Raw genomic sequence first — 10552 nt, 5'->3', positions numbered from 1 at the left:
ATAATAATAATAATAATAATAATAATAATAATATCAATAATAATAATAATAATAATAATAATAATAATGATAATAATGATAACTATAATAATACTGTGATACTGATGGTAAAAATAATAATACCAATAATTATAATAGTAAATAATCTCGATGAAAATGATAATTTTATAATACCGTGCATAAAAAACGGCGCCTGCACCGTTGCGTTGGTCGAGTGTGAAAACGTACAGTGCGCAGCAGGTCCACGGGCACCAGCTAGACCCGACAGCAGCTGTGTGTGCGTTCTATTTTCGGTGATATTCGTATGTCAGACTTCCGAGCCGTCGCACGCTCTCTCGACCGCCCGAAAGACGATTATACACACACGCAATTTATAAAATACAAAAATCGTACACCGTATACCGCGAACCACGTACAATACTCTTCGACCGCAGTAGTGAATTCGATTATTTCGTCTTAATATTATCGTTGTATTTCGTACTTCCGTCCGGCATATCCGCCACCGCGTGCGTCCGGTCAGACCGGCCCCGCGGATAGCACTTTGGATGGCAGTGCACCATGGGCAATTCGTCTTCGTCGCACGGCAAACTGCACAGGCAGTACAACGGCGCGGTTAGTTCCCGAGACCATCTGTCGTCGTCATCGTCGTCCGAGAGATTCACTTCCGGTATACTCTTCACATACCATCTATTTAAAGTACTGCGTGCATTTGAATGGCCCAGTTTTAATATTTTATTGTTTTTTAACATATTATTGTAACGTAAGCCCGCGACATTGCGCTCTAACGCTTTACGGATTCCCGTAGACGCAAAAGATATGTGATTATGATGAATAAAGTTCTCGTAATCTGGTTGTTTGCTTCTATAAGTACGTTTTGTTGCAGGTCCTCCGTCCGCTCCGGGAAAGCCGTATCTGGTGGTCGCGGATCCAGCAGACGAACCGGACGTGATAACTGTCAAGTGGAAACCACCGGCCCGTGACTGCGGTTCGAAAATCACAGGTAGAATTCGATAATGTAACACGATATCGTTCAATATACATATAATACAACTATTATATATGCATGTAATGTACTTAATTTTACATCGATTATAAACTGCATTGAACATCACGACGTTTTTCATCGCTACATTACTATATTCTTGAAATCAATATTGGTAACTTATTCAAAGTTTAGAATCTATAATTTAGAAATCTACAATTTTCACACAATACCTAAAACATTGGCACATAATATTATAAAGATGGTAACATTTCACGAACAAGATTTTTTTGTTTAAAATAAAATATTATTATTAGGCTTACAACGAATCAAATAAGTGCCGTAATTGAAAATTTAATAATCATTGTAATAATTACTTTTCTAATCGACGATAGGAACGTAATATTTTAAATGTGGTATAATTATAAATTTTAATAGGTTAAACTATATATTTTACAGTAGGTACCTATGTAAAGAATCACAATAGCAAAATATATTGTAAGAAAGTTCATTCACATGAAATATATATTATTCTCCGGTGCCAAAAAGTAGGACGAAGCGTAATAAGTGTAACGTTTTACTGGAATTTCTATTAATAATAACTCAGTGTTATACGCGTGCCTTTAACCCTCGCAAAATTACTAAATAATCTTTAATATGGAATAAGACGTATAGAAAAAGTATAATAAATAAATAAAACCATGTCAAAATATGTACCTAATATTTGAAGATTAATTTATATATATATATATATCGAGTAAAACTGCTAAACCAAGATAGTAAAAAAACTAAGTATATGCAATATGAATTAAACTATGTATCAATTAATTCATAATATTATATTTTAGGTTTGTTTATCAATAATTATTTTGATAATATAAAATATTTAATGATAAATTATTTTAACAATTATTTTTAAAAATATTATGTTATTTTACATTAATGAACTAATATATTTTTTGTTAATTGTTGTTTTTATCAAAGTAGTTTTATTACGTCATATTATATTCGAAAGTCACGTTTTTGGCTGTGAGACACATGTATATTATTTTTCTGAGAATGACTACATATATACATTAATAATACACAATTAAATACTAAAATATATTATTTTTATTCGTTATTACAGTCATTAGTTAATAGTAATGACTCATTACTTTATAACTGTTATTTTCGAAGGGTTTTCTTTTTTAGAAAAATGTACGGCACAGTGCACGAATGCTTAACTGATAATAATGTTTTACAAATATTTGAAAACAATTTTTAGTTACATTTTTATTTAGACGTTATATAGGTAAGTACTAGGTACCAACCATCTAGTTAACATGTGCAGTGTCCACAATAAACTATCAATACTTTTAGCATTCAAAATGTTAGTGGCGCCTTCTCAAGAATTCTGAATCTAGTGGTTATCGAAATGTGCAAATCGTAAATACTCAATGGCGAGTAAATAGGTACTCAATACGAATTTGGCAAGTGGCATATAAGATGAACATGAAAGGTTATTCTGCTATATATTGATGGATCTGACTTTTTATTCATCGGCAAGTTACAAAGTTACCGGCTAGATGACCAAAATATAGTGTTATATAATTATTCTATCGCTGTGCCCTTTGAGGTTGTAGGGGACGTTGCTAAAGTTAACATTTGGGATAGAAATACATATTTTATTATCATTTCGTCCTATATAAATATACCATATTATTATTATAGGCTTATAACGACTTATGCTTTTTTTAGGGTATATTGTTGAGCATCGTCGGACCATTTCTCCGCATTGGGTCAAAGCCACGCCGGGAAAAGTCCAACACAATCAGCTGACGTTAAGTGGCCTCGAGCCAGGATGGCGTTATCAGTTCAGAGTAAAAGCTATCAACGCATCGGGACAATCGCCACCGAGCATCGTTTCAGATCCGGTCACGATGACCGTTCACAGGACGGCGGTTGTGGCACCGGTTTTCGTTTGTGGAATAGAAGACCGCGTCGCTTTGGAAAACGATCAGGTTTGCCAACGTCCATGATACGTAAAACTAATTAGAAACCCCCCTTTTGTTATTAGAAACAAGCGGGGCCCAAAGAACTGAAAAATTGCGAATATAATTTGCTATATAATCATGTTTGGTAAATTATATATAAAAAAAAATTAAGAATATTAATAACAAATATTAAACAATAACTATCACGTGAGTTAATTACATTTATCAGTTCTCATTGTTATACTCCGTACAGTTTATAAAATGCAATTAATATTTTACAAAATTTTTTAAAGAAACCACAATTTACTGACGATTTCCAAATAGATGTACTGTAAATCTACCAAGTTAAAACATACACTAATAGTTATCATAATATCGTACACCTGGTAATGTTGCTCTTACTTGATCATACAACCTAATTAAATTAAATAGCACAAACTTATTCTCAATTTATTTTTTCACCTATATAACCAAAGACTAAAATCATTCTGTCGTATTGTTATTATTATTTTTATTTTCTCAAGTACAATAAATTTCACCTGCAGAACCAAATAGTTTTTTTTGTATGTATGGCCATGTATTAAACGTATTTTAACTTGAAAGCGTATTAGAACATAATTTATACCTAGGTATCAATACGAAGGCACTGATTTTAAAATTTATCAATCTTAAATTATTTCTTGAATTCCCTTCGAATGAGATTTACCTATAGAACTACTGAGGTTGGTTTAGATTAATCTATTATGTACACTAAAAATTAGAACAGTTTATATTATATTTTATAATAAACTTTATAATTGTACATATGATTCAATAATTAATTAAACGTCAGTATATCCTTGTAAATAATAATATTTTTACTCAAATTATACTGATGGAACACGTTTTAAGGTAAAATTCGAAGTGGAGTTTGAAGGAACGCCAGCACCGAAAATCAGTTGGTTCAAAGACGGGTTTGAATTATTCAGTAACAGACGGCAAAGGGTGAATACCGATAATGGAATGAGCACATTGTACATCCACCAGGCTGAGTACTCAGATGAAGGAGAAATAAAATGTTCAGCTACAAACAGAGCTGGGCACGCAATAACAAAGGCTAGGTTGAGACTCGAAGGTATACATCAATCGCAGTCCGTCATGATTTAATGATATAAGACTTATATAATATGTGTAATGTGTTTTGTAAAAATATGAGCCATAGTTGAATGACTACTAATAAATTAACTTTAAAATTATTGCATTAAAAACTAAGAATAATAATACAATTAAGTGCAATGACACAATATAGTTGCGACACGTCGTGAAAATAATCGTTTGAACTTGAAATTGTTTTTTTTAGCACCACCCATGGTTCGTTTACCGCAAGACTACGAAGAAGGTTTGCTCTTGGAACAAAATGAACCAATGAGATTAAAAGTGTCAGTTTCCGGTCGTCCGTTACCACAAGTTACTTGGCTTCACGACGGGGAAGAAATCCGGGGTGGTGATAGGTAAAATTTATTTTATATTTTGGAAATAATTATTAAAGATGTTTGAAGACACACATTCTTACTGATCATAAATAAAAAATAATAATAAATAAATAAAATTAATTTTGGATTGTAAATGTATAAAAATTATATTATACAATAAGTATATTATATCATTGGGCCAAATTTGACAATTTTACGGTTAGTTGAAAATTAATGGATGCGTTAATCAAATGTCACATTTTTATTTCAACTTAATGTTTACTAATTTTATCAGAACTTGTGTTATTGTTGACAATTATAAAAACAAAATATCTCATTAAAATGTATTATAACTACAATCGTATAATCACAATAAATATTTCTAAAATTCTAGGTTTGAAGTGATTCATACAGATAAATATGCCGCATTAAAATTAGCATGTGTTAAGAGATCAGATAGAGGGTGCTATCAAATTCAAGCAGTAAACCCATTGGGTGAACATATGGCTTCATTTTTGGTTACTGTTACGGGTACGTAAAATGCATTGAATAAAATGGCATTTAATAATAGTCAAATAACCACTATTTAATATTTATACAAAATAATTATTGTAGGTACTTTTGAGGTAAATGTAATTTTTACTTTTAGATAGACCTTCACAGCCAGGTAAAGTGCATGTATCCAAAACATCAGGTAAATCTGTAACACTCTCCTGGAAGCCACCAGAAGATGACGGAGGATGTAAAATTGGAAATTATATAATTGAGTATAATAGAGTAATATGACATTATAAACTATTTGGATAATCACGTTTTAATATTTAACACTGTGGTTCACAGGTTGGATGGGATATGTGGTTAAAAGCGTCGACCAGTAGACAACTTACGGCAGACCTCGACGATTTACTTGAGGGTTCGGAGTACAGATTTAGAGTAAAAGCAGAAAATCCTTATGGTATGAGCTTACCAAGCGATGTATCTGAACCAATATTCTTACCAGATATCAAACGAGGGTAAATTAGCATATTAAATGTTACGAGCATAATATTATGTATTTAGTAGCAATATTTACTTTTATTCATGTATTTTTTATACAGTATATACAAGCCAGTGGTCACACCAGCTCTCCTGTTCGAAGATGAAGAAAAGCTAATACAGATTCAAGAAACTGAAATGTTAGAGTACTTTGGTCGAAAATCAAAATCTCCTGAACCGTTGTCTAAAGCGAGAAAACTAAGCGTAGATGAGGTTTCACCTCCTGTACCAAAAAGACGGAAAAAAAAATCAAAGACCGATTTAAATAGCTCTGAGACGGATATTTACAAATCCTTTAGTTATTTAGACGTATCCGCTGAAACCTGGCAACAGCCAATTGAACAAAAGGACCATTGGGGCTTACCTCCTGGATTGAAGACAAATATTGGTAGCCAGGGAGATACAACAAATTCTCAAATAACACCAATGAATTATAAAACGAAAAGTATGCATTTAACATATATTATGAATATAATATTGTACTAATTAAAATTTTATGTGAATATATTTTTTTTAGGAAATTCAACAGATTCTTTATTACTTTTGAATTTCGAACTAGGATCAGCTCCACCCATTTCATTATCATCTCCAGAATTAGGTTCAGAGTCTGAAGGTTTTGAAGAACATTTAAGGAACTCTTACAGCTCCAGTGAACTTCTCTACGAACGAAATTTAAACAGGTTCAATGGGTATTCAAACGATGAAAATTTGTCATCCGAAGCTCAAAAAATTGCAATTTATGCAATGGATAGGAAAAACAGTTTAAGGCGGTCGCCTATCACTAGAAGATCAAATGATGGCTCTGAAGAAAAATCAATTTTTAGCGATTCAGATTCAGTTCATAGTGTCGTCGATATTTCTAAAAGAACAAATACAAGTAGTTTTATGTCGTTAGCGAACAGCATAGAAGAAGAAATCGTGGACGATGTCAAAAAAATAATCGGAGACGACGATACGGAACAGTCTACTTCATTTTCTGGTCTAGAGTCTGAGACGTCAATAGAATCTGACGATGATTATAATATGTCGGATAGGTCGGAAGAAAAGTTTACTAATTTTGGAAGTGGAAAACGAGCATTAGAACACAATACGTCAAGCGCTTTCTTTTCGACCGTGTATTATGACGACGATTACATGTCAGATCAGAAACTGTCTGACAGGGAACGGTCAAAGTCACCCGCCAAATGGGTAGAAAAGATCGAAGGAGAAGCATCGACTTCGGTCGCCATAGGCTCTGAAAATACTGAACGGAAACCGTCGATGACGACGGTAATTCCACCGTCCAATGAAGAGACTTCGGAAAAGTCTGACTCGATGTCACAAGACTCCTTAAATTACTCTAATGGATCGACTGATAGTGGTGAATATTCTCGACCGGATGACAACAAATCAGATACGGCTGAAATATCTACGGTAGAGACGTCAGTAGATGGGACTTATCGACCAAGGGACGGGATCCCCAAGTACATAATGTTGCCAAATCCGTTCTTCAAGGAAAATTTATCTGCGTCCGAAAATTCGGAGAGGGTGAAGTTCAAATTATCGTCAGACCCGATCGGTATCGTACCACCCGAGATACCGGAACGGGAAACCGGTGTCAGTAGTGGCGTCAGACCTTCGCTTCCAGTCATTACGGTTACGGAGACGAGCGATCGCAGCCCCAAGTCCGTGCTGAAGAAGATTTTTGTACCACCATTTTTTAGCAAACAGTCAAACGGGCCAGACCGCGACATGTACGATGACCAAGTAACCCGGAAGAAGTCTCCAGGACGTGATTCGAAGATATCCTGGGCAGCCAGTAATGGAGGTGACGCTATTGTGTCTCCAGTCATTACTGCTGATACCTGCACAAATAACAAAGACGACTCATCCGCTGACACTGATGCCACCGCTGTCGCTGAGATGATCGCTATTAGACATTACGGTGACATAGTGGAGCAGTACAGTGGAGTGGCCAGGAGACCTGTAGCCAAAACTTATTTGGACTTTGAACAGTTGAAAATGGCTGCAGCCATAGAATGCTGTGATGAACCAGTCGTTAGATTTGAGGATGGGCTGAGAGACGACTACGGAGAAGACGGCGACGTGGATGAATATTGTGGGGATGAAGAATACTACGACGAAAGCGGTGATTGTTCGTTGGCTACGTTGTCTGTACAACCGGAAGCTGAAATAGATCCGGTGACGTCCGGTGAATGGCTATCGGCCGTCGTGTTGCAACAGCCGGAAATGCCCGAGCCCAACGCGGTACCGTATTTGAAGATATTTGGTAACTTGTCGTTGGCCGTGTTTGGCTATTGGCTATATATGTGCAAAGATGAAAAGCTATCCGTACCTGTTTTTGGGTTTCTGTTGTTTCGATTCTTCAAGACACAAGTCTGGGACAGGATTTGATTTTTTGGTTATTTATGTACATAATATATATAATATTAATTCGGTAATTCATGTACCTACATACATTAATTACCGCTGTCCGCGACATATACATGCTCCAGATAAGTGGTTCAGATAAGTGTGAAATAGGAAAAGACAGGGTCAGCATGCTATATAATATGTCCAATATTCATAATGTTTAATATTTAAATATGTTTATTCTCTGTTTATATTATTTTATTGTTAATTATTATTTTTATTTTTACACTTAATGAGAAATGTAACAGAAATATTGTTCATGTTAGGTTATTGTTATTTTATACTGAACGTTATAAAATATTATGAACCAAATAAAAAATAATATTTTATATCCTGGGCGTTCGAGACGTTTGGTGTTGACCTGAAACACGTTTTTAAGCCAATTTTTTTTAAGGTGAAGTCTATAGCATTATCACTACTAGTTAACGAACACTGCTACATATTATTTAGAAAATAGTAATTATTTTTACTCCCCGAAAAATGGAATCATGTCGCATTCTCAAATAGTAACAGACAAAAATAATGTGTGTCATAATGCGTGACCGTGTGTAACTGTACTTGTAGCAATAATAATAATGGTAATAATTATAATTACGTACTTACGTGTGTGGGCAAAATAGATGGTGGTGCGGTATGGGGAAGAATATTGGCAAACGCGCGTAACATGATGTATATATACCTCACACAAATGAAAGGAAGTCGTCAGAATAAAATACGCTGAAAAAAAAACCCCGAAACGAAAAAGATGAAAAAAATAGAAACTACAACAAAAACTTTAAAATAGCCCAGTGCGTGATATAAATCGCAAGCAATATCGCTGTGCAAACTGCGCATGTAAAACCGATCCCCCTCTATGCGGTTTCGCACTCGGGCGGGCGTGGACACGGTCTCATCACGCGCGCTAAGAGATTCGGTCCGAAAACCCGTGTGCGCGTACACGTATTTCGACTATTAATTGCCGACGATAATACTAATATTAGTAATAATAATCGAAAAAATACTCATTATACGTTGGACACTCGAAACGTCGAGATCGCCGTAGTCGTCGTCGACGGCTCTCTCGGGTTCGAGAGTGCGTACGCTCGTGCCGGATGCGGAACGGTCGTGATAACAACGCAACACGTCAACATGTCGGTGCGACGAGGAATCAAAAATAAGGAATAGGCGACTGGCGGAGGCGGACACGAATCCTCAGGTAGAGTCCCCGTAACAATATGTGAAATGCCCACTAAATTGAGTCTACGTCATTGTTTTCGCCCGAATTACGTCCCGAACATATTACACGACTTTGCGATTATATTTTGTTGCTTCGACGCAAACAATTTGTTTCCCTTGTTGTTTTATACCATAATAACCATATTAGTGTCGGTACTACTACATCAACTAATGAGTCTTTGATCCGATATTGACTTCAGCGTTGTATGTTATTATCTAATGTTATATGGACTATGATAAAGGCTTATTTTTTATAATATTAGAGCCAGTGTAAAATAACGTTTTATTTTTGATTTTTAAGCATTTCACTTCACCATAATGCATATAATAGCAGTGAAACCCGCAGACAGAGTGGGTAATTCATTTCGATCTGAAACCGATGTACTTACCTCGATTAACCAAGTGACCACTGACCAATTAGGGATGACTAATTTCTGATATTGTTAAAACATCGTTTCTTGAATTAAAAAAATCTTGACGTGTGCTCTAATTTTTCGGTTTAAAACTTTGGGTTATAGAAAAATTCTTACAAATTCTTAAATAGGATGAACTACAAAATAAAATAAAATTGGAGATTCATCTGTAATAAAGTTTGACGTTAGTTGTCGAAAAAGTTGGGTTTTTAATATGAACACAAAATGAGTAGTAAATGGGGAAAAGCAACATCTGACGAAACGATAGGCGATATTATAATGTAAAACACGGGAAACATAGGCGCGTCCGCCAGCGGGTCATTTATTTTTAAATCGTCGATTTCCATAGTCCGCCCAAGGATGTTTTGTGCTTAAATTTAGAGTCGGCGTGCACGACAAACTAACGTTTCAGTTTTTACACGGCGGCGGATTTTCGAGTCCAAATAATAATAATAAAAAAAAAAACACAATGCTGATGTATTATTACCTGTTGTGATTTTTATTTTTGAGTTCGATAAATAATCACGATTATAATTGTACCGTTTGACGTCAGGATCGATCCAGGGATGGACTACTTGGCAGAAGGCCGCCAAAATGATAACATGACCACCCCACCACCTTTCGGGCAGGATTTTAGAATATTCAGTTGCTGAATAATCGGTCAATAATTTTTAAATCTGATATTTATTTTGTTTACCACCATTTCTTTTTTCACTTTTGCAGGCCTAAAGAGTGGCATAAAGTTTTTAGTACCTATACACAACTTCTGAAGACGAAATGTTTATTAGCAAAGTTTCTCCAAGTGTGATGAAAATGCACGGAGAAATTTAAGAAAAGTACAAAATTATTATAAATACCTAACATAATCGATGTTTGTGTTCGATGATTTATCATAGATTTCAATATTTCAACATAAAACGTAACACAATAAAACTTCAGAATAATTTTTTTTTTTATATTATAAATAATATACCTACACAATAATAATATCACCGTCGTGTTTCCGAAGTCTCTATTAACATTTTTGTGATGATATTAAATTTTGCTTTGTTAGAGATTTTTTACTTT

The 10552-nt window shown here is 34.7% G+C and overlaps 2 protein-coding genes and 1 long non-coding RNA gene across 3 annotated transcripts in view; 2 read left to right on the top strand and 1 right to left on the bottom strand.

Annotated features, from left to right (window-relative positions):
• Positions 1–279: 279 nt before the first annotated feature.
• LOC111027389 lies at positions 280–8187 on the top strand. Its single transcript, XM_022305764.1, has 10 exons — positions 280–667; positions 884–1000; positions 2723–2985; positions 3850–4072; positions 4298–4448; positions 4804–4940; positions 5059–5186; positions 5250–5422; positions 5507–5889; positions 5962–8187. Exons 1-10 carry the CDS (start codon positions 559–561, stop codon positions 7836–7838), a joined length of 3561 nt encoding a protein of 1186 aa, XP_022161456.1. The 5' UTR covers positions 280–558; the 3' UTR covers positions 7839–8187.
• On the bottom strand, positions 7902–10199 carry LOC111027393. The gene is made up of 3 exons (XR_002603777.1): positions 9461–10199; positions 8460–8573; positions 7902–8217 (listed from the first exon to the last, which is right to left on the bottom strand). It is a non-coding gene; the product is annotated as an uncharacterized LOC111027393 (long non-coding RNA).
• LOC111027387 overlaps positions 8773–10552 on the top strand; it is a 100030-nt gene continuing 98250 nt past the window's right edge. Inside the window, exon 1 of the mRNA XM_022305762.1 lies at positions 8773–9051. The gene's annotated coding sequence lies outside the window, so the exon portion shown is untranslated. The remainder of the gene's footprint in view (positions 9052–10552) is intronic.

Source organism: Myzus persicae, unplaced genomic scaffold (assembly GCF_001856785.1).
Source record: "Myzus persicae strain clone G006 unplaced genomic scaffold, MPER_G0061.0, whole genome shotgun sequence".
Taxonomy (NCBI): domain Eukaryota; kingdom Metazoa; phylum Arthropoda; class Insecta; order Hemiptera; family Aphididae; genus Myzus; species Myzus persicae.
The sequence above is the reverse complement of the archived record's forward strand: the minus strand, read 5'-3'. Positions and strand labels throughout refer to the sequence as shown.

Bases quoted from the DNA above. Each gene is read 5' to 3' on its own strand.
- LOC111027389 (XM_022305764.1), top strand. From the start codon at position 559: ATGGGCAATTCGTCTTCGTCGCACGGCAAACTGCACAGGCAGTACAAC. The intron at 4,073-4,297 runs GTATACATCAAT...TGTTTTTTTTAG, and splicing joins GGCTAGGTTGAGACTCGAAG to CACCACCCATGGTTCGTTTA. The intron at 4,941-5,058 runs GTACGTAAAATG...TTTTACTTTTAG, and splicing joins ATTTTTGGTTACTGTTACGG to ATAGACCTTCACAGCCAGGT.